Source organism: Anabrus simplex, chromosome 3, assembly GCF_040414725.1.
Source record: "Anabrus simplex isolate iqAnaSimp1 chromosome 3, ASM4041472v1, whole genome shotgun sequence".
Classification (NCBI taxonomy): domain Eukaryota; kingdom Metazoa; phylum Arthropoda; class Insecta; order Orthoptera; family Tettigoniidae; genus Anabrus; species Anabrus simplex.
Window position 1 is genome coordinate 171668818 of NC_090267.1, and position 27724 is coordinate 171696541.

The 27724-nt window shown below is 39.0% G+C and overlaps 1 protein-coding gene across 1 annotated transcript in view; it reads left to right on the forward strand.

The window, feature by feature from the left end:
• Nucleotides 1-27724, forward strand: part of mus301 (mutagen-sensitive 301) — a 239331-nt gene that overhangs the window by 200790 nt on the left and 10817 nt on the right. The window contains exons 12-14 of the mRNA XM_068226820.1: nt 7979-8074; nt 22391-22564; nt 25224-25337. Of these exons, the coding sequence (XP_068082921.1) occupies nt 7979-8074; nt 22391-22564; nt 25224-25337 (384 nt within the window). The remainder of the gene's footprint in view (nt 1-7978; nt 8075-22390; nt 22565-25223; nt 25338-27724) is intronic.

Below are 27724 nucleotides of genomic sequence, written 5' to 3' on the forward strand. Positions count from 1 at the left end.
AAGCTATAAATATGATTTTTTTTTTTCATTCATATAAAACTGGCAATTTGTCAACTTTTTGTCTTGAAATTGTTTTAATAGTTTTGCAAACAATTTTGTATCCATTGGGATTGTAATTTTTTTCCAAAGCAAGAGTTGTATAAATTTTCTAATTAAAGAGATTTAAAAGCAATGGGAGGAGTGGAGGGCTGTGAGGGGAGTAGGGAGGCCCTATAAAAAATGTTAAAAAATTGTGTTTAAAAGAATCAAGGCTAACTGAATTTACTAAAACAAAATATGGATTTGTTGGCCAAAAATTACAGAATTGAAATCATCAAGGGTGTAATTCTTCCTAAAGAACTATAAAAAAATTAATAGCATTAGGTACTGGAATGTTGTTGATAGTTACACGGTACTAAATATACTGGAATTTTGAAAACGGAACTCAGTAGACACCCTGACTATAGATTATGACATACTGCTACCAATCTAAATGTTTTCAGTGAATAGAAGTGTATTGTATTGAATCAGTTATAATGAACACAGTCAACATTATGAAAGTTTAACTCTATAGGGCACAGGTATTTCTTCGTATAAAGAGAAAGAGTGTGTGGGCTTTTTTTTTTTTTTTAACTGTGGCATGGCAGAAAAGATTCAGTGCAAGTTATACAAAGCAAAGCAAAGCCATCTCCATACAGGCCATGAAGGCCCTTGGAGTGGTGGAAGGCAAAGGCTTCCACTATTCGTAACCTCGGCACTTGATGGGGTAGAGAGGTTAGCTCGATGCCTGGCCACCTTTGCCCCCAGGAATTAACCTGGTACTCATTTTTGGTGTAGGCTGAGTGAACCTCAGGGCAATGTGCACCTCCGGAAGTGGAAATCTCGTTTCTTAAATTTTACAACTTCCTGACGGGGATTCGAACCCACGTTCTTCCGGGTGAACCGAGGACGCCTTTACTGCCTTGGCCAGGCGGCCCCTGCAAGTTATACAGTAATCCATTTCATAGTGCCTTTTTAAATTGTAGGGAGGAGGATGTGAAAAAACCTGCAATGTAATGATAACATATGGTACTGCAGTAATTGTGACAAAATTTCCCATGGTAGCATAAGATATACCGAGGGAGTTGGCCATACGGTTAGGGGAACACAGCTGCGAGCTTGCATTCAGGAGTTAGTAGGTTCGAACCCTACTGTCAGCAGCCCTGAAGATGGCTGTCTGTGGTTTCCCATTTTTGCTCCAGGATGTGTTTTAATTAAGTCCACCGGCTGGTTCCTTCTCACTCCCAGCCCTTTCCTATCCCATTATCGGTGCAGTGTAAAGCAACTTGGAAAAAAAAATCATTTTGGGAGAGCAGGAAACTTGTAGAGAATGTCCTATGGTAAGCAAAATATATTGACTTCTGCTTTCAGTTATTAAAGAAGGTAAGCATTCGAGTCAGAATCTTGAGGTAGAACTTGGGATATCATCGAACTTAGTTCATGAGAAACTGAAGGAAAACTTTATTCTACTTACGAGTTGTGAAGAAGGAACTGAAATCATGTAAGGAGATTGGGAGCCTTAAATCAAAGAACTCTGCTTTAAAGAAAAGACCAACAACTTACAGAAACAAATAGATGATCTCAACTAATATGGGAGGCAAAATACAATTACATGAGATTCCTGAAACACCAAACTTAACGGGTTGTTTTTGGATGTTATAACATGTGATTTCAGGTTACCTCTGTAATTTACTTAACTCTGAACCCAGATATTTTGCCCTGGCTAATTTTATTGCTTTGTTTAATTTGAAGTTATACAGATGGTAGAACACTCAATCTAGTTCTAACACTGTTGGAAATATAAACGTATTGAGAATAAACTAACCTCCTTTCGTTGAAAATACTAATCGTCCTGGTCCGTATAGGAGATTTCCACATATCCCGTGATTGTATCTGTTGGTCCAAATTTGTCAAGTTTGATCAAAGCCAGGCATCCTGCTTGTGATAGACAGCATTTCAGAACACTGAGGGGTGCAAAACTGTCCATCATTGTGACTCCTGCTGGTGGAAATTAAAGTCACTTGGTATAATTGTATAGGCGGGTGTCTTGATCTAAGCCTGTCAATATGTAGGTGATTGATATCTGCATGAATGGACAGTTGGTGGTAATTTAGAATCTTTAAATATTCCTTCATCAGATTGTTGCATCTCTCTAAATGTGATGGAGGAATATGGTTTACTTGATAGTATTAGAAGCCAATGAATTGGAACTGACCTGATTGTTCCTGAAATCTTTTTTTTTTTTTAAACATACTTACATCCATAGGTATAATTAATTTATTGAAACCACCTATTCAATACTAGTTAAATCTTTGGGACTATAACACTGTCATTATATCAAGTTTTGAGTATGGTACATGTTTCGCCTATCATTGCAGGCATCATCAGCCATGAAATCTATCTCCAAGTCAGAGCTTTGTGTGGATGCTATACTAGGATTATTCATAATCAATATTTTTTATATAACAATTGCACTGAAGTACAAGACATTAGGTCATATTGGAGTGAACAAGCCATCTAAATTTTACTGAGCTTTGTTTTGAACAATAACTACTTCACTTTCAACAACAAAATCTACCATCAAAAAGGACTGGCAATGGGAGATCCCGTTTTGGGCATTTTAGCTAACATTTTCATGGATAATCTAGAGGCTAACAAAATTGCAAACAAAATCAACGGTCTCCACCTATGGATAAGATTCGTAGATAACACGTTTGCCATCATTGATAAACGGCAAAACAGCAGCAACAACATTTTAGAATTTCTTAATGGACTCAATACTAACATTACCTTCACAAAAGAAGAAGAAACCAACAACTCTCTAAATTTCCTAGGTGTAACCATAAATAGAACCCATAATAAAATCAAATTTCTAATCTATAGAAAACCCACTTTTGCCCCTCTGACTATAAAAAAAGAATCTGTGCACCCACATTCTCACAAATTAGCAACCTTCTACAGCTTAATCCATAGAACGTTCAAAATTCCTCTTTCCAACGACAGCCGAAAAAAAGAACTACATATATTAAAGAACTGGCTAAACTTAATGGCTACAAACCAAACACGGTTAATAAAATTATAAACAAAATCAAATTAAAATCAGCTACTAACCTAATCCCTGAAAGACCTTAAAACACAGTTTTGCTGCCTTCACCTTCACAAATCCAGCTCTATACCAAATCACCAACCCAATCAAGAAACAGGACATCAATATTGCATTCAAAACCCGTAATACAAACAGAAATATATTCTGTAAATATACAGTAAATTCAATACATGACCGATACTCTAATTCAGGAATTTATAGACTCAAATTTGCCCAATGTGAATTTTATGTTGGGCAAACTGGACGCAGCTTTCATACAAGATATTTAGAGCATTACAACGCATCTAAGCACAACAAATACCCCGCTATGAGTATTCGTATGAAAGAAACGGGGCATAACTTCACCACCATAGACCAGGACCTTCAGATCTTAAAGATCATTAATAAAGGTAGTCTAATGGCTGAACCTGAAAATACCTACATCTTTTTAGACCAACACTTCATTAAAAATAAAAATCTAAATGACACCGTAGAAACAAAGAGCCCGGTCATGGAACAAATTCCTAACTTATTGTCCTCTCTTAACATAAACAGGTTTTTTTTGTTGTTTTTTTAATCTTAAACTATAAATCCAACAATAACCCAACTCACTCCCAGCCAACAATAACACACCCCTACAATACGAGAAGCAGAGATAAAGTGACTGTTCAGACCACCTCACACAAGCAACACAACTGGACTTCCTCCTAACGTCTAAAGTGTGTCAAGAATATTATTCAGGTAAATCCACTAATAAAGCACTCGCACACTTTTTCGTTTTATTCCACAGATTTCAACACACCCACCAGCCACACACATCCAGAATCCAGTTCAACTCCTCTCCAGGCCTACACGGAATAACTTCAAAAAGCTTCACAACATAAACAACATACAGAAAGTTTATACAGAGTTTTAATAATCCGTTATTTAATGAAACTCGATCAAGCTCTCTACCAGCATTCCTGCTATCCAACAGGCACTCCACATTAATATTGATTCTCATTCTTCTAGAAAGTGATGTTGATCTATAGAATTTTTAGGCCATCCCAAAAACCATATAAGCTGAACATGTTTAATCCCCTACAAATGAAAAAGAAATGTTTAAATGTTATGATTCCAATAGACTACAATTGCCATCTCAGTATCGGCATTATCTCCATTCGACAGGACATGAGTAGGACATACCATTGGAACTTTTAAGACAAGATCAACCAGTTCATTTCCAAATTGTACCATATGTTATATATATTACTGTAAATTGTGTAAAAAAAATAGTTTTTAAGAATAGTTCTAGTACAAGTTAATCTCCTAATAGGTTGTAAAAATGTACAGATGTTTTAAACCCACTTGTATCATGCCGTTCTCATTACCGGCATTATGAGAGTTGACAGTTAATATTATTTCCATTGGATGTGAACATGAGTTGGACGTCACATTAGAACTTTAAAACATGGACGGCTTGTTCACTCCAATATGACCTTATGTCTTGTACTTCAGTGCAATTGTTATATGAAAAATATTGATTAGGAATAATCCTAGTATAGCATCCACTCAGAGCTCTGACTTGGAGATAGATTTCATGGCTGATGATGCCTGCAATGATAGGCAAAACATGTACTGTACTCAAAACTTAATATAATGACAGTGTTATAGTCCCAAAGACTTAACTAGTATTGAATAGGTGGTTTCAATAAATTAATTGTTTAACATTTAATAATTGAATTTCAATACGGTCAAAATGAAAATAATCACTTGTAATCCATGGGTATAACCTTAAATAAAATTACCGTACATGTGATCCCTGGGTGATACTAAACGAGCAACATAATCTCTTTGGGGGCCAAACTATCCTTGCTATCATGTCTATAATGCATTGAAGTAAATTAATGAAATGAAACGGCGTATACTGTAGCTTTTAGTGCCAGGAGTGTCAGAGGACATGTACGGCTCGCCAGGTACAGTCTTTTGATTTGACGCACGTAGGCGACCTGCGCGTCGTGATGATGAAATTATTATGAAGACATCACATACACTCAGCCCACGTGCCAGCAGAATTAACCAATGATGGTTAAAATTCCTGACCCTGCCAGGAATCGAACCCCTGTGTCCAAAGGCCAGCACGCTAACATTTGGCGATGGAGCTGGACAATAAAATAATAAGTTATGTGAATGCTGAACATAGTAGACTTAAAATTAAATGTATAAGTAGTGAGGGGAAATTTTAATGTTATAATATCAAGTTGCCAGCAGGTGATAAAGTTGACAACTGCAAGAATCATCAGTCTGTGTGAGATTCCATTTTAAACAGGAGGTGCTGTTGACGGTTGGGGCTGTATTAGTCAAGTGGCATAGTCACTAGCTTCTCACCCAATGCATGTGGGATTTTTTTAAATGAAAAGTCGCATCCCTGTGTTTCAGATTCCATGTAAAATTGGAAGTCCCATGAATATGATCTTGATATCAACAGGCATGTAAAACTACAAGCTTGCTTTAACAGTTGGTTGCCATAAAGATGTTCAGACACTATAACAACATCCAGACTAAAAAAATCCACCAACCCGTCTGGAAGGATCGAACTTTCTCTTTCTTATCTTACAGGGGCAACCAACACGGTGTCCCTGCCACTGTTTCATCCCAGTTTGAAGAAAAGGTTTCAGTGGTTTAAGTTGTGGGTTGGGTTAAACTGAATGAGCTAGACAAATGAATTGCAAGACAAGTTGGTTCAGTGTTGCCAGGTCCTCCAAAATTTTGGAAGATCTTCCAATTTTTAAAAATATTCCAGAAAATACAGTATTAGGCAGAATCTTCTGAATTATCCTCTGCCCTAACTGAGATAAAAGTAACAAAATAGGAATAGGCCTATTGTCCACATTGTGCTTGAATGTAATAAATGTGTTTTATTGTCCTCGAGTTGCTATTCAGTTTTAAGAAAAGGTGGGACTCGGAGAATATGTTGCTTCAAAAACAGGTCAGTGATAGGAATCTCTGGCATGTAGGCAGTCTTAAATGCCAGACGCGTGCACAAGACCGATTATGTCATTCGAAAAGGGTTCTCGAATATCTAGGTTTTTAATTTTGGAGAATAGTCTCTGTTGTCTGATGAACGGCATCTATAAAGGTGGGAGGGACGAGGAAGAGGCTTGAATTAATCAATGAAAGTTATGAAAGTCTGCCTTTTATGTTGATATAACTATTTAGTTCTAAAATAACCTTCACCTTTTTCAGTCTGTCAAACTCAAAAACAAATTTATAAAATGGTCATACAGAACTAGAATAAAAACAGTCAGGTTGCACCAGTATTCAAGAGACTGACAACACTGAAAAACATGGCTTCCATCTTTACAAATTTAATTTTAAGTAACATCATTATTATTATGATATATGCATAAACATCTTCCAAAATGTTTGAGTCCTATCATCTGTAATATTATTTTTGAATCTGGCAACACTGTGTTGTATAGCCTATAGTTTGGAAAGAATTCGGTGGTGCTAAGTTCCTCAATCCCGTGAACTTCTGACATACTGATTGTTTCAATGCAGGACTGATTCTGCAAGGGAAAAAAAATGGTTTCGAGAGAAAACTTGCAGTTTAGTCGGTAGCTTTTCATATTTTCCATCCCTTTTCCATTGGGTAAAATATCAAGGCTTCATTCTCAATATTCCACACTGATATATAAACCTCAACAAATGAATAAATTTCCAACAGATGCTGCAAGATTCTGATCTTCAACTTGCTGAGTGAAATTGGCTATGAAAGTAGCCAGGCTTGCATGTGGAAGATAGTGTGTTTGAACCACACCGTTGGTAGTTCTTAATGTGTTTTTCATAGTTTTCCCATTAACATACCAGGCAAATGCCAGGGCATAGACTGTAATTGAAGTTACAACATTGCCAAACACTATGTGTTAATGCAATGTTAAACCAGTTGCAAAATCAACTGTGTCTTAAGCCATGACTAAAAATATTACTCCTCATGCTCATGCAAAATAAAATAATCCTAATTTTACTATGACCTTTTTGTTAAGAAAGACTGGAAATTCAAAAATTCATTCTGGTCAACAGTGGAAAAAAGAAATTAAATTAAGCTGAAGTAAAGCTAACAAATAAAGAAGAAAGTTTACCAATTATATCCACTGGAGGAATAAGGAGTGAGCTAATAATATTTTAATATACTTTGTGTAACTGTAATTCAACAGGTCAAAGAGTATGTCTATCTTGGACGGCTTGTAAACGTGAAAGGGGACTTAAGACCGGAAATCTTCCGACATATCAAATTAGGATGGCAACCTTACGGAAGAAATTCTTCAATCTTCAAATCCGACATGCCAACCCACCTAATGAAGATAGTCTTTGACCAGAGTGTTCTCCCTGTACTGACTTACGATTGTGAAACCTGGACATTGAGAGAGTTTGTTAAGCAAAAACTCGGAACAGCCCAAAGAGCTATGGAACAGTTTATGCTAGGCTTCACGAAGAAAGACAGGAAGAGAGCAGATTGCAGTAGGCAGGGCATGTTGCTCGGAGAACTGATGGTAGGTGGACAAAGCTTGTGCTTGAGTGGAGTCCGAAAGATCATCTGAGACCTAAGGGAAGACCACAGATGGGATAAAGACATCCGGAAGATTACTGGGATCGATTGGTAGAACATCGCTCAAGACCGTCCCAGATGGAGAGACCTCATGTAAACCTACCTTGCTTCGGACTTAAAGAGGCCACATCACAAAAACGATTGAATTTGGCTGATAGTGATAACTGTAATTGTTTGCCTAAAATCCTTTGCTTGTCTGCATGCCTTCCATTCACCTTTCTTCTTTTTTCAAATTTGTTTATTTAAATCTGGATTTAATTTTCTTTTGTAACTTTTTTAAATTTCAGTTCAATGAGCTGGACATAAAAGATGCACAGACTGCCCGGGTACTTGGTCTGAGAGAAGGTAACATGTTACGAATGGTGAAAGGACATACTATCAAGGTACAGTATGACTTAAGACTTTTTTTGTTCTGTGTAAGTTATATTCTCACACAAATCACTTATTGCATTGGGAAATATTGTGAAATGAGATAGTCCATTTTCGATTTGCTTTAGATTTAAAATGAAAATTACATCATAAATTGTGGATTGGTCATTACATTTTTAGGAAACTGGTTTCATATTTGTAAAATATTTATATCATCTGTAAGAATATCATGGTCATGTAAGCATTGCTGTAGGTTTCCTTTCCTTCTTGTATGTTGTGTATTATTGTCTTTTACTGCCTATATAGTTGGGGTTGCTTTACATTCCAGATTTTCCAGAACAGTACTGGATTACAGTCATCTGTCCCTGTGTTCCAAAAATGCTTTTCGAGACATAAAAATGTCCAGAATTTTATCAGAATTGAAAGTAAATATTTGTTTTTGCTCTATGCAACAGAACATTAAACTTAACATGCATTTATTTACATATCTCTTGTACTCGTACATTGTGACTGATTGGCTTCAGTTGGAAAATAATTATATCGGCAGGGCTGATCACAAGTATAAAATTAGATAGAATTTTAGCAGAAATTATGGGGGTAAATTTTTATTCATTGGGAAGGGCGTTGAAGGGGTGGAACAGTTTACCTGGGGAAGTGTTTGATCCTTTTCCAAAATCTGTACAGGTATTCAAGAAAAGAATAAACAGCAACAGAGAAAAGAAATGTTAGAGGGCATTCAACCTGTGTAGGTTATTGTAAATAAATAATTTTTTTTTAGTAAATTAATTCCATCCCCTTGTCTATGGAGACTGGACAGCTGAAGTAGGGGACTGCCTGTAGGGATGAAGTACAGTGGGGACTTCGAGGGCCCTGGGACCACTACAGTAGCTGTGAAGGCCCTGTGGTTAAGTCGCAGCAGGTCGTTATGCACGTTAGGTACCAAATAGGTTTTTAAAAAAAAAGGCAATGTACATTTCAATCTTATAGCAGTTGTATAGTATGTTTTGAAGTGATTCCACATACTGTATATGAGTTGATTATGTGTGTAAGTACAGAAGATATTAGGAGTAGAATCTTCTAAATAATATAAATTTATTAAGGATGAACTGTGTGTTTAATAGAAAAATTGTTAATGTAAATTGTATAATACTGTATTTTAGGAAAAATGTCTTATTTTCTTTTTAATTTAAAATTTAGTTGTTGAGAACAATGTATTTTGGTGTATCATTTGCCACCGAGGTAGAGACCTCATTTGTAAATAAAGTAATTTGATTTGATTCGATTTGTTTGCAAATCATGTGTTATTTCAGTTTAAATTCGATTGAGTTCCTGCACTAGTGGAGGACTGTTTAGTGTTTGATCAACCAGTTGGGTCTTTGTTTGTTCCATATAGGCAAACTTACTCACTTCAGTACTGCATGTTCTATATTTTTACACTTGGATGTCACCTTATGTAGCCGTGTGCCAGTTGGCAATTACTCGAAGACCTCTGTGATAGTGTTCATTTCACTATCATTTTCACCCTCTTGACTAAAAAACAGTCCGACTTACCAAAGCTGCTATTAATATGGGCACCTTAGAGGAGCCTGAGGTGACCAGATTGACTAAGGAGAGACGAAACAGGTCAGTGGGGAAAACCCAGCAGGCAAGAGTCACATTGGCGAGCAGTATTGGAATAGCACTGAGGAGTGGGAGCTGAGTGTCAGCTCATTCTAGGCATTATGTAACATCAGACTCCTAGCAGGTGGGTATTGCTTTGGCTGCATGGTCAGCTACAGAAGCCTCTGAGCAGAGTGGATGGCATTCGGGGAGGATGTTTTCAGACATGGCTTCCAAACATCAAAATCTTGTTGAGGGTGGTCCTCCACCCAAGTCTTTAACTTTTGATTGCATGCAGGATTCAAATAAGGTGCGAACTTGTGCAGCGTGAAATGATGGGATCCAGCTTCTCTATGTTCCTGGTTGCTGCCAGAACCAATGTGCAGGATTTCAAGCTGGTTAAAGGGATCCTGTTCAGTTGACATATCGAAGGTGTCTACGTTGAACTTTAAGTTCTGAAGAAAATGTGCAATGGTAGTTTCCTGCTCAATACTCACTCCTCAGCTCAGGCTAATCGGTTGCTGTATGACTTTGGCAAAACTCCCATCAAAATGGAAGAGCACAAATCCTTTAATCTGGTTTGTGGAGTTGTCTTCCACCATGACCTGATCTTGAACACTGACGATGACCAGATGGAAGATGTGAAGAACCATGGCATGATACATGTACAGCGCATTACGCGCAAAGTCACCGTGAAGACGTTGAGACCGGTGCTTTCATTACTTCCTTCAATTTGTCAGTGTTACCCGAGAAAGTCAAGGTAACAACCTATCATCACAATGTCAGACCTTACATCCCTTTTCCCATGTGGTGTTATAACTACCAAAGGTTCAGACACATGGTATCTCATTCAAATCGGTCTGTATGATTCATGTGGAAAAGAAACTCATGGCATGGAGCACTGCATACCTCCAAACAGGTTCACTAACTGCCCTGTTCTTCATTCTTCTCATGATAGAAACTGTCCATTCTATCTCCGTGAGAAGATCCAAATCAAGACATTGGATAGCCTTTCCTACCAGGAAGCACGCTGTAAGTTTACTTTCTTGAATATACCTGCTAAGCCACTAGACTTCAGCGTTATAGCACAGAGTCTACCAGGTTCTCCATTTCTTCCAGCAACATCTGTGAAGACTGTTACGCCCAAGGTGGCAGTTATATATTTATTTTTGTTCAGTATTGAAGTGCATTTATAAGAAATAAAGGACTTTGGCAAAACTCCCATCAAAATGGAAGAGCACAAATCCTTTAACCTGGTTCGTGGAGTTTTCTTCCACCGTGATGATATACTTTTCAATACAGTATATATCATTATTATTTACTTGATATATTGTATTAGAAAGGTGGACCCTTCTGTCAATTTATTTCTTATACAAGGGGGCAGTTGCTCCTGTGAGCAATGCTGCAGAGAGTAAAAGCTTGAAGGTGGGGACTGCCCAGCCATCGACCACAAAGAAACCTCTGCCACCTAAAACAAGTAAACCGGTACAGCAGGGGAGGAAAAAGTCTCCCTTCTCAAGAGGTCGGTAAAGGCTGCTCCCAAGTCGGCGGAGGCAGGATTGTCGACCAAGTCTAGGAAACCTCCTCCCAGCCTGTCTAAACAAGAAGAGAAGGTGGGGAAGATGGGAACTCTTCCCAGGCGCTTCCTCACCCCTCCTATAAAGAAGAAATCATTCAGCACCAGCAGATTTACCTGCTGCCAAACCTGCGCACTATCCTTATAGGATTAGTCCCCCACAGCCAAAAAACATTGAAAAAGCATTTGGCATGCATCACCTTGTTCGGTGACAAGGCGATGGATCTCGAGGGTTGGTCTCCATTCTCAGATGGAGATGTTATTGTTTGGATTAGAAAGAGTCTTCTCTGCTTACAACCTAAAACTTTAAGTCCACACTATAGTACTATTACAGTGGAATTGTAATGGTTATGACAGGCATCTTGCTGAGCTGGGCCAGCTAATCAGTCAGTAGTCTGTATTCAAAAAAGCTAATCTCAAACCAGATCATTGTACGGTCTTAAGAAATTTTAGACTATACTCAAAAGAATGGGATTATGTTAACCGAGCTTCTGCTGGCTTTGGTATTTTCACTCGTTCTACACAGTGAAATGGTTCCACTAAGAAACCCGGCTGATGGCAGTAGGGGTACGTGTTCCATTGCCTGTCATAGCTACAGTTTGTCATGTTTATTTCCCACCAGGTCAGCCTCTGAATATTTGTTGATATAACTGGCCTTAACGATCAGCTTCCGCCTCCTTTCCTCGTATTAAGTTATTTTAATGCCCATCACCCATTTTGGGGCTCTGAAATGCCTTTCCCCAGAGGGAAGGAGTTGGAGAAGGTGATAGTGCTCTCTGTGACAGTGACCATCACCCCCATTGTTCTTACTTTGTTGAACCAGAAATCCATAGAGACAACTCCGCGGTGGATTCTAAAATGTGATGATTAGCCAAAGTTCACATCACTAGCTGTCTTTAATGACGCGAATGGCTGGAGCAATGGACGATATTACTTATATCACACAAGTTATTCTTGCTGCTGCTGCTGCTGCTGCTGCTGCTGACGACTCCTCGACGAAAACTCATACCTTGGTGTAAGGAAGAAATTGCAGCAGCACAGGGACATCATGTTCACAAATCCTATTGTAGGCAGCTGAAAATGAAATGAAATGAAGTATGGCTTTTAGTGCCGGGAGTGTCCGAGGACAAGTTCGGCTCGCCAGATACAGGTCTTTTGATTTGACGCCCATAGGCGACCTGTGCGTCGTGATGAGGATGAAATGATGATGAAGACGACACATACATCCAGCCCCCATGTCAGCGAAATTAACTAATTATGGTGAAAATATCCGACCCTGCCAGGAATCGACCCTGTGGCCAAAGGCCAGCACGCTAACCATTTAGCCATGGAATCGGACCGTAGGCAGCTTACTGAGGTCAACTTGGTAATGTTTAAGAAACTGTGATACGGTGCAAATTCTAGCTTTATGGGAAAAGTATGTGTCGTCCATGACAGCACATACACCGTCATCTCTGGTATGGACTAAACTTCAGCATATTTCAGGTGTACAAGGTCAATCCTTTGTACCAGGAATTTCCATTGCAGACAGTATCGTCACTGATCCACGCATGGTTTCTAATCATCTAGCAAGTAATTTCGTAGATGTGTCTGGTTCTGAGAATTATCATCCTGATTTCCTTACTCTGAAGCGGGAGGCAGAACTCAATCTATGGTTTGCTACTCACCCTTCAGAGGATTATAATGTGCCCTTTACGGAGTGGGAACTCTGCATTGCCTTTGCGCTTTGCATGGACACAGCTCCAAGACCAGATAATGTCCATAACCAGATGTTGAAACACCTCAGCGAGGGTAGCCTACTATATCTTCTAGGGGGTGGTCAGCCAGATCTGGATAGAGAGTGAGTTTCTGTGACAGTGGGGAGAGAGGATAGTAATTCCTCTCCTCAAGCCTGACAAAGACCCTAATTATACAGGAAGTTAACAGACCTATTTGCCTCACCAACTGTCTTTGTAAACTGTTTGAAGTTGGTGAATCAACAACTTCTGTGATGTTTGGAGAAAAGAGGACTTTTGTCCATGTACCAGTGTGGTTTTCGAGCTGCTCTCTCCACCACCACTGACCACCGAGTTCTATCCAGGACTCTTTTCTCCAAAAAACAGTACTTGGTGGTGGTTTTCTTCAATTTGACAAAAGCCTACGACTCCACATGGCGATATGGTATCCTTTCAGCCCTGCATCAGTGGAAATGCCAAAGTAACTTGCCGGTTTTTTGTTGAGAATTTTTTGTCCATCCGTCTCTTCCATGTCCAAGTAGAGAGAGCATATACACAGTATCACGTTCAGGAAAAAGAAGTCGCATAGGGATCAGTTTTCTATGTCGCTCTGTTCGTGATGGCCATAAACAGTACTATCGCTGCTGCAGTTTCAGCAGTAGTGTTGTCACTATATATGGACAATTTTACTGTGCATTATAGTTCACAAAATACAGTATACAGCAAGCTATTAGGAGAGTAGAACAGTGAAACTTAGAACATGGCTTTCAGTTTTCAACTAATAAAATCTCTGTTCACTTCTGCCAGAAGTGCACTCTTCATCCTCATCATGAGCTTTATTGATGAGAAGTCGCTCTTCATGTAGTAGACACGTACCGATTTCTTGGGCTCCTTTTCAACAGTAAATTATCATGAGAGCTGCACGTGCATCAGTTAAAAGTTAAATGCACTAATAAACTGAATATTTTGAAATATCTTAATGCCTTTGGGGGGGCTGACCGCACGGTGCTCCTACACTTGTATAGGGCACATATTTCGTCTAGATTAGCCCTTCAAGCTGGTATTAAAAGTTGGCCAAATTTTACCCTACAGCGGTAATATACACTGACTTAGCAAATGTTATGGGATAGTCGCCTAATAGCATGTGGGGCCCCCTCTGGCCCTGCGAACTGCAGTGAGACGCCGTGGAAGTGAGTCGACAAGTCCCTGGTAGTCCTCTGGACGCAACCGACACCAAACCGTTTGCAGAGCGGCAGCCAATGCTGGTCTGTTCGTGGGTGCAGGATCCATGGCACGGAGCCTGCGTTCCAGGACATCCCAGTTATGCTCGATAGGGTTCATATCAGGGCTCCTGGGTGGCCATGGCAGTCGTTGGACTTCCGCTGCATGTTCCTGGAACCATTCTCGGGCGACGTGGGAGCGATGTGGCGGCGCGTTATCATCTTGAAACACCACAGAACCGTCTGGGCACTAGAAGGCCAAAATGGGTGGAGATGGTCTTCGAACAGCTCAACATACCACGTACCATTCAAAGTCTCTTCCAGAACAACTAGGGGGCCCATTCCATACCAGGAAAATGCACCCCAGATCATAACAGACACACCAGCGCCCTGGACCACACCTTCAAGGCAGGCGGGATCCATCGCTTCATGTGGTCTGCGCCGTACACGGTGCCTCCCATCGGCATGGTGCAGTTGAAATAGTGATTCATCCAACCATATCACGTTATGCCATTGTTCCAGTGTCCATACCTGGTGACTGGCGACAAATGCACGTTGTTATGCCCGATGACGTTGGGTTAACAGTGGCACCCGTGTGCGGCACCGGCTCCCATACCCCATAGAACCCATGTTTCTACGGATTGTCCACTGGGAGACGTGTCTAGCACGGCCTATGTTGAATTGAGCCTTGATTTGTTGCACGGTTGCCCGTCTGTCACTATTGACAATCTCTCTCAGATGTCGCTGGTCACGGTCATCCAGGGTGGCTGGATGGCCAGTCGTTCGTCTGTTGTGGACGGTGACACGCGCATTCAACCGTTCACGATACACCCTGGACACGGTTGATCGTATGAACCCGAATTCCTGCACCACTTCCGAAATCGCACTTCCTATCCATCGGGCACCGACTACCCTACCCCGTTCGAACAGTGTCAGCTCACGACGACGTTCCATGTTACACCTGTCTCATGCACAGCCACTGCTCACAAGGTCTCCTATACAACTGCCGCTGGCACAGGGGGTGTGTGGTGTGCAGACAACGCACCTGCGCATCAGTGCTCCGCTATCCCATGACATTTGCTCAGTCAGTGTATTTCAGAAAAATACCACAATTGTACATGCTGTCACAAACATTGCTATAACTTCTAAATGACTTGTCTGATTTTGTTCAAAATAAGTGGATACGTAGTTCATTATATGTTATAATGCTCATGTTAGGTCCGTATTGAAATGTACGTAAATACCAAGTATGTTACAAGTGTTTATTTATATATCCACCTATTCAATACAAAGAGATCTTTTTAGAAATTAAATATTATTATAAAATGTTAAGGGACATGTTTCGCCCATATTAAGGGCATCATCAGCCTCAAATTCAAACCTGTATGGTGAAAAATGAGGATCCTGATTTTTCACCATACAGGTGTCTGTCACTATTGACAATCTGTCTCAGATGTCGCTGGTCACGGTCATCGAGGGTGGCTGGATGGCCAGTCGTTCGTCTGTTGTGGACGGTGACACGCGCATTCAACCGTTCACGATACACCCTGGACACGGTTGATCGTATGGTCAGGATCCTGATTTTTCACCATACAGGTTTGAATTTGAGGCTGATGATGCCCTTAATATGGGCGAAACATGTCCCTTAACATTTTATAATAATATTTAATTTCTAAAAAGATCTCTTTGTATTGAATAGGTGGATATATAAATAAACACTTGTAACATACTTTGTATTTACGTAGTTCATATCATGCAGATGTTGTATCTACATACAAAAAGTTTATTTAAAGTTTAAAAAATGCCTAATTACCTTCTGTTAGAATAAAATTTGAATCAACAGGTGTCCATGACCACTCAGGTGAGCATTCACTTACATTACTATCATTATGTACATCACCCATAATTTCCTGTTGTGCATAATCATCATCACTAACACTTTCATCATCACTCGGATTATTCTCATAACTACTTTCACCTTATATGCGTTCGAGATCTGCATTAGATAAATACAGACCATGCAAGGATGCCGCCATGTTGTTTACAATGATCAACGTTGATGAAACAAATTTTCTTTTTATGCCTACACAATTCCGCATTACGGTATAAGATATTCCCCTGTGCTGCGAGCCATGCTAAAATTTTGCGTTGACAACTAACAGATGGCACGCAGATGTACATCTAAAACATCGCTAGCCTAGTCCGTACAGGTATACGTCTAACCACTCCTGGCTTATGATTTGTAGGTCCATACACGTACACATTGAACCGGCTTGAGCGGTTAGAATACATCATTGCAGCATATGGATTAGCAAGGAAAAGCATTCTTGTTAAACTGAATAACATCCACCACAGCAGAATTAAGTTAGCAACAGGAGCTGTCTAAGTCCCATTGCTGGTCTGCTCACTGAATCTGGTGTGACCGAGCTTGATAGCTGCAGTCGCTTAAGTGCGGCCAGTATCCAGTATTCGGGAGATAATAGGTTCAAACCCCACTCTCTGCAGCTCTGAAAATGGTTTTTCATGGTTTCCCATTTTCACACCAGACAAATGCTGGAGCTGTACCTTAATTAAGGCCATGGCCGCTTCCTTCCCACTCCTAGCCCTTCCCTGTCCCATCGTCACCAAAGACCCATCTGTGTCGGTGCGACGTAAAACAACTAGCAAAAAAAAAAATCTGGTGTGCCACGTTTACACGTGAGGCACCAGCAAATGCTGTTGTCCTATGCTGAGAATTTGTGGCAGATACCCTGCGAGTTCCACAATGAAAACAGCTAGCTGTATGCTGCTTATCCATGAACAGCACAGCCAGTTGGTATATGCTTGAGTAACAGGTACAGGTTGTTTGATATATCTTCAGTTCGTTGTCTTGTTAGGCGACCAAGTAAAGGTACCTCTATGGTTAATACAGCAACCTGAAGTCATCCTGGATTTGCACACCGGCCCAAAAGTGAATACAGAGTTCTCCATTTATCTGGGGCTCTTCACAACCGGTGTTAATCAGTATCTAGAGTCAGTAGTTATTTACACTGCTGGTTCGAGGGCAGAAGCAAAAGTAGGCTGTACATTCATCATAAAAGGTTTATTTTTCCTCTTCCTGAAACCTGTAGCATGTACACAGCAGAGCTCTATGCTATCCTTGAAGCTCTGTAGTACGTGCTGTCCAGTGAATGTCGGCACTTTCTGCTGTGAATTGACTCCTTGAGCTTGTTACAGTCTATCAATATGTGTTTCCCGCGGCACCCACAGGTGATCCACGATTTGCTGGATGAATTGTGGAGGGTTAGTAACAGAATTAAGAAGAAAGTAATGATATATAAAAATGGTAAATAAACTAAAGAAAAAGAAACGTGGTGGATAGTAGGAATAGGATTAGAAATAGTCAATAAAATATTTAGGAATTATATTAGTATCTAACTGTAAGTGGAGTGACAAATAAAATGAGCAATAAATGAAAGGGTTGTTTCTTCTATCTAGTATGAGATGTTGAGAGAGGAAGATACCAAATATTGACTATAAGCTGCAGAAAAATATTCGTAATTCTCTTGGAAAATCCAGTGCATTGTACACGGCAGAGATTTGGAGCATTGAAGAAGACAGTAAAGAACTAGATGTAATAGGTAATGAGTTCTGTAAAATAATAATAATGGGGCAGCCAGAAAATATAGCAAATAGTAGAGTTGGAATTCTGTGTGAAGATTTAAGTATAACAACAGGTCTAACTAGTTAATAAAATATTGGTTAAGATTAAGGAGGGGAAACTGGACAGAAATATTAAATTTAGCACACCAACATCAGATGAAACACCTACACCATGACTACTGATTAACAAGGCTAAAAGAATACTAGACAGAATAGGAATGGGAGACTGAAAAGATACTGAGTAAGAAAGAAAAGAGTGAAAGATATTGAGAAGCAGATGATCATGTCAGAATATAAAACCAAAATAACGTTACTAGAATTCTGCAAAATTAGCAAAAATTTGACACGAAAGAAAGAAAGGCATACAATTATGGAAGTGGTGGATTATGGGTATCTTGAAGAGTAAAGGTGAAAGAGAGGAACATGACAAGAATCATTGTTCGTTATGTGGGGAAGCAATGGAAGAAGCACATCTGTAGAGCATGTAAAGAAACAGACAGGGTCGAATATCTGGGTAGGCTAGTGAGTACAACATAAAAATAGAAAGAGAGAAAGATATCCATACAGTTGTACAATAATTAAGCAAAGACTAGATTGCACCAGGAAGGATAGCAAAAATAATTGGTAGTTTTAAAAATTTGTGGCAAAAGGAAATAAGCACTGATATAAATAATAAGGGATGGAATACATGTTAGTCCTAGAGTATATAACTCTGTTTAACATCCAAAAAAGAACTATAAACACCTCTTAGGATTAATTATAGTAGTAAGATTATTTTTAAAAATAATAATCTGTCCTCCAGTGAGGGTGACCATAAAGGTCCAGAATACATAACTTAGAGTATGGAGTAACAATAATAATGAAATATCTTTTCTGGAAAAATTCATCATAAGGGGATTATGATTTTAATTATAAATTCAACTGTATAATTTGCAGAGAATCTCGAATGATCTGTAATAAGATTTTCTCTATGTTGTAAAATGGAATTTTTAAATTTTGAAGGATAGTAGCTGTGTTTTTCAGCAGGGTACCTCTGAATCCAAACAAGAAGCCTCTGAAAACCCGTTGACCAAGAGAAATATTATATTTGACTGATAGATATGGTAGACATGGTGTGTAAATTGCTTGTTTTTCCAGATTAACATCCTGAGCTTGTTGCAGGTCCCTCGCGAAGCGAATGGTAGGATCTAACATCATCGCTTTATTCTCTTTCTTATTGATGTCCACTCTTCTCGTTGAGTCGTCGATAGAGATGAAGTGAACTTCTTCATGCACCTCCCATCCACGTTGCCTCAGGCCTCGAGCAATTGTCAACAGTGTTATGTAGTAATTCGGTACTCCTGCAGAACCCCAGCACATGTCCAAGCATTTTGGTCTCATTTCAACCGTTTTGGCGGTGACGGATTAAGCTATAAGTTCTGCCGAGAACCGATCTTACTGCGGTCAGGTTGCACAACATTTTTATAGCATTTATGTATTCAGGTGAACATGAAGGTGACTTGCGAGACATGAAGGAGTTTGCTTTTGGGTGATTGGTGTACAAAACCACTCCTCTACCTTTATGGGGCAATTGACACCATAACTGAAAAGATCAGCCTCTCATTATCTCTCGCAGCTTTCTCCCATTGGTTTTAGAGGGTAGACTTTCTTTAATGATGTTCAGTTTGTGGAGTCCCATGTTCTGCTCATCTGAAAATTTTCGTACATAATGCAGCGGCACGTCCTTAATTGGGAGTAAGTGACTGCAGATATTATAGTGCTGAATATTAGCCTCCCATTCAGCGCAGAATAGTCCCATACCTCTAAATTTCTTTGGCCTATATAACATGAAGTTTGGTGTATCATTGGGTAGCATTATTATTTCTTTAATCAAACTTCTTATAATTTTGTCCAGATCTTTAAGAAAAGTGCTGGATAACTGAGTTAGAGGTGCACACTGTAGTGGGTAGACACTCTGTGATAGTCAATATTAATGGAACAAAATAACATACCGTTACAATTCTTGCATGGGGTGAAGGTTATTTTATGCGTTCAAAGTGACCCCCATTAGCAGCCAAAGAATGTCAATACTGCTGGCCAAACTAGAGCTGTCAGTGTTGCTGATGTGATAGCCGCACAGGATACCTCGATGGTTTCTCGTAGCTCGTTCAGTGTAGCTGGCTTCTGTCAATAAACTTCATTATTCGAGGTCCCCCATAGGTAGAAGTCAGGAGGTGTAAGGTCTGGAGACCGTGGTGGGTACTCAACAGCTCCTCTTCAACCTATCCATCGTCCAGGTAGATTTTCATCCAAGTGATAGTGAGGCAGAGCGCCATCTTGCTGTAAGTAAAATCTTTAATTTCCAAACACCTCTCGGATGGCAGGTAAAATCGATGTTCGCAGCATATGAAGATACACCTCACCAGTTACGGTACCTTCAAAGAAGAATGGGCCAATTACCACCACACATTAACACCGGGTAGATTAACAGGTTTGTCCATGTGAATGCAAGGATTTTCAGGAGCCCAGTACATGCAGTTGTGGCGGTTTACAGTACCATTCAGTTTGAATTGCACTTCGTCAGACCAGATAACCATCCCTGCAAACCGTTCATCCTCGCGAAGCCTGCCTTCGAACCACTCGCAGTACTCCATTCTTTAATCCGGGTCGTCCTCATTCATAGCGTGCAGCAATCTTGGAATGTACACTTTCCACTTTGCAGCCTTCAGAATTCGTTGTACGGTTGATCAGCTTACCCTGCTTTCACATGCACCCTGATTTTTGAGGTGATCTAGTAAAATGTTGCAACACAGCAGCTCTGAAAGCTGGGTTTTTATGTGTTTGGTCGGCCAGACCTTTTCTTATGCACATCCTGAAGAGTACTTTCGGCTTCAAATTTATCCCGAATACGATAAATTGTTGTACGTGTTGGTGGCCGAGTTCCATACACATTACGCCATTGCCGTTGTACCTCCATTATGTTTGTACTTCCAGTACCACTTCAATATGGCCTTGCGTTGCTCAAATGACAGTCTTTCTTCATTCATTGCTGCACTGTCATCTGCTGGAAAACGCGCGCCAAGATTGTTGTAGTTTCAACTAAATTGTTTAAATCAGAATTTAGTTCATTAACTTAGATGATCTGTAAAGAGATATTTCATTATTTAAATTAATTCCTAGATCCTTGATTCGTTCATTATTTGATGTTGTTGTTTGCATTACTGATCCTTGAAGAGTGGTGATTTTTCCCAGAACCAATTTTCCTTTCTTTAAGATAATAGATTTACTTTTTTGTGGCTTGATATTTAGACCAATTTCTGTGAAGCTACTTATGGCTAATAGACATACCAATTGCAATAGAAATGGAATGCATGTATCAATACCAAATACTCTCTCCTCAGTTTCAGGTGAACTGGAACTAGGGCACAGGATCTATTCTGTTCACTACAGTGGTGACACCTTGACTATTACAATAGTTATGACCTCCTCCAATGTCTCGAAAATTATAACCCTTCCACCATGTCATTTGTAGATAGGGTATTTCCCCCACAACTTCATCCTTAGGTTGGTAGCTCTTGCCTCCTTCTCACAAAGTAATCGCCTATCATCTGTGGAGGATACGCTAGCATTGTTTGATAATGTTACTTGTGCCACGGATCATTGAGTTGCATCAGTGATTCACCTGCTGGCCTGTTATTCATGTTCCATAGTGTCTTTGTTGTTCAGATGAATATGTAATTTTCTTCTAGGAATGTGTGTGTTACCGAGGCTTTAAAGGAACAATTTTCCGGTAGCCCCAGTCCACTGATTTGAGTGCTGCCGCTCATTTCTATCAAGTTTTCACAACAACTCTACAAAAAGAGCCTATAACTAGGTACTATCAGCCAGAGCCACCTGAACCAAGATTTTTTTACAGAGATATAACTCTGTCATTCACCCTTTGTCCTGGCTTGAGACAGGCTGAGCCTGGACCTCCCATTATTGGACCCAGGTTGACAATATCCCAACATAATGAGCCAATATTTTTTATTCTAGACTCTTAAGAAATGTTATATGTTTCACAAAGCAAGTACAGGTACTACAGTTTCTTTTCATAACCATCTGTATAAGGCATTTGTGAAGATGTCTTTCAAGAAAAAAAAATTGGAAAGCATAAACTCATCACATGATGATAGCAATTGACATATACAAAGGATGGGTCTCATCAAAAGATAAGAAAAATCTGAACAAAAAAACTAATTGTGTGCTGATCCAAAACACACAGTTGCCATCTCTGGTTGATTGGTGTACATCATAAGCATGTAGTGGTGACTTATCAGATCATGGAACTTTAAACATCTGATGTTTTACACTTCGATGTTTCTAAATTTCTATTCACTGAAGGGATATTTAATATAGCTGTGTCCTTTTTTAGGAAATCAGTTTTATGCTATGATTTTGATCTTTGTCATATTTTTCATGTGTCATTTCCTGTTAAAATTGGGCATCATCAGAAAGACCTGCTCCAGACGAGCCGAACATATCCTCGGATACTCCCAACACTAAAGGCCATATGCTGAATTAATGAACTAATTAATTCTATTGTCTTTTCTTTTCTAGTCAGTACCTCAAGAGGTTGTTCACCGCTTTTATTTGACACTTATGTTGAATGAACTATGGAATCAGAAATCTGTGTGGCATGTAGCAGACAAATATCAAGTACCTCGAGGAACTGTACAAAATCTTATGACTTCTGCTTCTAGTTTTGCCGCATGTGTTATGCGCTTTTGTGAGGTAAGAACTGAAGATTACTAATAAGATACTTTATCTTAAGATCATAGTGAACAATTGTTATATACAATGAAACCTCATTAGTGCGTTCCTTATTAAAGCTTTTTCCCGCTTAGCACATTGTAAATTCGAAATCCCGATTCTCATCGTATTTATATAAAAATACCTCACTTATCGCGTCACAAATTTTCATTATTACCGCTTAGTACGATCACATTTTTCCTAGCCCTAAAAATGTTATTTATCATCCCTTGTGAAAGGAAGTGATTTCCAACTTGGGTAAGAAAGAGCCTTTACATGTAATAATAGCCCTCGCTATGGTTGCAGTTTTTTCCAACCTAACTTTTCCTATTACTCCAGGAAGGCGAGTAAGAAAATTGTGGGGTCTCCTTCTTACACTTTTCAGAGTTGGATTATGACTCCATTTAGTTATTTCATCGTTTCCCACAAAGTAATTGCTACCTGACGTATCATCCTCTTCATCTGTTCCATTGTCCTCTTGCTCAGTTTCAGAATCACCATCGCGGTCTTCTAAAGGGTCTCCAGAACTTGTAGCACTGTCGTCATCAGTATCCTCATTCAGGTCTTCGTCATTGTCTTCTAGATATCTCATTCCCTCTACAAGGTCATCAGATTTATTCAGGTCATACACTTGACATCCCGAAGTATAAATCCTGCAACAAAATACTACAATAGAAATATACATAGTGTTCGGGCACATTGTGCCTGACAAACACAAGGATGGATAATATTACAATTATTGTGAATATTTATGAACTACAGCATTTTTTCATTATGAAGTAAGTAAAATAAAACATTCTGATCAAAATAAATTGAGAATACCTATGTCACATAATGGTGCACGATCAGGCACTATGTGTCTGGCAGATCATTTTCGTCTTCTCATGGCAGCTCACTGGTGCCAGAGAGCAGTGAGGAACATTGGCAGGCAGGTTATAACTAATAATTATAGGCCTAATTCTCACGACTTTCACTTCAACAATATTCTCGATAATTGCCCAAGAGATGCATAAACATTTACAAGGCTGCGTGAGCAGTTGCAGGAGTACGCCAAGTCAACTATTATAGACTGCCACAGCAAACACTACTTCAGAGTGAATCAAAGTAAGTCAACTGCTTCAACAAAATCATTGCTGCTCTTCATAGGAAAATATTCACTTTGATTTTATAACTTAGGAAAGCTGTTAACACAAGAAGAATTTGTATATTAATACAGAAGCATTTCAGATAGAGAGATTAATATCAATACTGCCTCTGCAATGCATTTTAAATTCACTCTTAGTTAAAAGGATGAATAGTTCTTTGAATTCGTGATTCTCTTGGCACAGACATGAAGTTTTTATTTGACGAACAAAAGCCTTTTTCAGTGGTTGGAGTTAATGTTTATCAACATATAAATGCTTGTTCACATAAATAAGATGTGAAGAATTAGAGTTGTATGTTTAAAGCTTCCTGCAAGATTCCAGGAATCTCTTTCTTTCACCGATGACAACAGTTTTACCTGTCAAATAATCACCAAAGTTCATGCCCAACACCCACTACAGAAAGACGGTGGTTGAGTTTTATGACAGTTCTAAAATATTTTATGCAGTTTTGCTGAACCCCAGTAGGAAGTTGCTACTCTAAAGTATGTTGTATCAACCACAGTACACTCTTGGATCCTAAATTTAAATTGGAACAAATAATGTAATTACAGACAACAACATCATCATCATCAAAAAACTGTAGATGATCGACGAAAATGGATACTCTCAAACAGATCTAAAACGTCACCTGAAGAAAACAATTTCTATGCAAAGCTCCAAAAGGGCGACTGATCTTGTCTTTATGTCAAAAGTTTTTCCTTATTCCAGATCCCTCGTATTCAACACTAGCTGAGGTTGCCTTTTTATTTGGTCCCAAACGTGGTCAGTGGGAGACAGGTCTGTGCGATTATGTTCACCCTGATATGACTGCCTTGTTTGATGTCGAGTGTTTGAGGAACACAAATGTCCCCGGTGCAAGCAGTCATCACGTATCAGCGACTCGTATCTGTCAATTTTCACTGTTCTTGTCCCATTTATTTTGGATGCACAATTTTATTAGGAATTATATTTATCTTTAATTAATGAAGGAAATAAAAAAGAATGTTACTTGTAAGAAACATCAAGTCACTAAAACGTTTTTCAGAGTATTTAGTACTTTCAATTGTCTCATTATTGTTTCTTATCCCCATTGCTCTTGTGGAAGGGGAGATATTAGCACTATGGCTTTACTCATGGCTTTACATCCAATTTCCAGATGACCAAGGTTCAAATCCTGGTGGAACATTTGTTGAAGTTTTCACCTGAAAAATCATGTGGTGTTAGTAAGGATTCCAACGTTAAACCTATGGCCACAAGTCTTTTCTTCTTTTGCAGTTGTATTTAAGTGTGTAGTCTAAATTTCCAAGTGATGTTGGAATATTTGACTGCTGCTGTTTTTAAGATAATCATCAGTATACATAAGTAGTGAGTATTCGCTACTTGGTTCTAAGTCAGAGGTTGATATTTACGTGCAATGCATTAGCTTTAAGAAACAGCAGTTTAAACTACAGTTTAATTTTACACCTTGTTATGTTTAATGTCCACCTCTAATAGTCTGGGTTTTTACTTTTTTGTAGGAATTGCAAGAATTCTGGGCTTTTAAAGACCTGTTAACAAACTTTTGTCAACGTTTATCTCACTGTTGTACAGCTGAACTCCTGCCTCTCATGGAACTTCCTGCTGTAAAAAGGGTGAGTGATCTTCATTATGTTAATTATTATCTAAATTTGTGTGACAGGTTGGTACTTTGCGCAATGCATTAGCTTTAAGAAATAGCTTCTGCATGCTAAATGTACCTAGAACAACGTTCTTATTCCCTTACTAAATTTGAAGGTAAAATTTAGATGCAAGATGAGAACTACAGTTTTATTGTATACCTTGTTATTTTACTACACATTGTGTCTTTCAGATCAAGGTTTCTTTAAATGGCAACTTTGATTAAGCAGGCACATATATAAAATTTCTCTCAATGCATGGAAATGAATTAATTCTTAATCATTTCCATATTAAATTTGGAGATACAATTAAGCTGAAAAGGTCTCACTCATTATTTTATGTCTACTTTCACACCTTTTTTTTCTGCTGAAATCATTTGTTTTAACCTCTGCAGTTATGTAGGTTTTTATGTTTGTAGTGTTGTTTTAAGGGACAAAATAATGTGATCATCAGCCCCAGGATGGTGTGAAGAATTTGGGGTTCTTTTGCAGTCGTACGGGACATCTTTACACACTAAGCTTCTAACATTTTTTTGGAATGTTTCTGCTTATCTCCTGTGCTCACTTATTTCCTTATTGTATTTTCCGCTTTTCTGTATTGAGCTGCCTAGTTGCTTGAAGTTCTCTACTTTCCTCTGTTGTTCCCTGCCAATCTGTCCTCCTTCCTGCTTTCTTTATACTAAATTTCATAGGCCTTCCATATCTCGCTTCTACAAACACTATCATTTATCTTTTCAATATCCAACAAGGCCACTCGAAACCTTCTTCGTCTGAAGCTGTACTGTTCTCCTCTCATGACATCCTCCTACTTTAGCTCAAATCTCTCTCTCCAGAATCTTTTCAAAAATCTTTGTGCAGTGACACATTAGAGTGACTCCCCAATAGCTTTTACACTCCTTTCTACTTCCTGTCCTGAAGATATTCCCTTATTATTCCCTTCTTCCAATCTTCTGGGGGTCTTCTTTTCCTTCCATACAACTCCCATCACCCAATATGGCCATTGTTTCTTCATCTCTCCAGCTGCTCTCACCATTTCCACACCCAATTTCATCTAAACCTAGTGTCTTACTTCCTTTCATCTTCCTCAGTACTACATCTACTTCTTCCCATATTAAGTCCATTTCCATTTATAATTAATCTTCATCATCTTCTGTGATTCCATTTGGACTTAGCAGTTCTTCAGAGTATCCCTCCATAATCTTCTTCCATTATCTTGGTCCACTCTTCCATCCATGTTCTTTATCCTGCACCACCGTTTTTGCTTTCTTTCTTTCTTTCTTTCTTTCTTTCTTTCTTTCTTTCTTTCTTTCTTTCTTGACTGAAACTTTTCTCTTGTTTCCACCATCCTAATTTGGAACCATGTCCTACATGCACTATTCTTCTTCTGCATTAAATCTCTCATTCTATCATGTCACAATGGGTTTTCCTTCCATCTTTTCTTCATACTAGTCCTTTGACATACTGCTTCTGGTGCCTCGCTTAGTGTGTTTCTGAATATTCTCCATTCTTCTTCTCGTGTGTTTGGTTCATCATTTGGCATGTTTTTTACTATTTTTTGATACTCTTCCTTACTTTTCTCCTCTTTGAGCTTGCATACTTATATTCCTCTCTCCTGATTTTCTGTTCCTTGTCCTTAGTCCCTATCAGGTTCTTTTCCAGCAGTCAGTGATCAATGTCCAAGGCTTCTGATGGTATTAATTTAATATCTGTAAAACCCCCTCTTCATTTCACTATCAAAAAGCATATAGGCCACCAATGACTTGACCAATCTCTACTCTACCTCCCTATTATAAGGTTCTTTTCCCAAGAGTTTCTGATTGGCAACACATTCCTCTTGCAAAAATCCAGCAACTTCTCACCTTTGGCATTTTGACTCCCCTAAACCCTCTGTTCCAAGCATATTTTTGTATCCTTGCCTTTACTTGCAGCTGCTTCTGCATTTCTTCTTCAAAGTCTAATTTTTTCTTGTGGTGTGCAGCCTTCTTTCATTGTAGTGCTATTTTATAAGCTGTCACTTATTCTATTTCCTACTTTAATCTACCTCTCATTACTATTTCCCTTCCTTCCTTCCTTCCTTCCTTCCTTCCTTCCTTCCTTCCTTCCTTCCTTCCTTCCTTCCAGAGAGAGAGAGAGAGAGAGAGAGAGAGACTATCTGGAAATGAAAGCTTTTACAAACTGAAATGTTTTTCTTTGAGTATCTAATGAAAATAAAGTAATAATTAAAAGAATTTTATTGCTGTACCACTGGGTAGTTAACATCCCTCAAATTGGTCTACAGTGTATGATGGCCATGCCTAATCCCACCCGTAAACATTACACCACCCTGTCCAAATTCATGCACCCCTTGAACATGCTAGTACTTT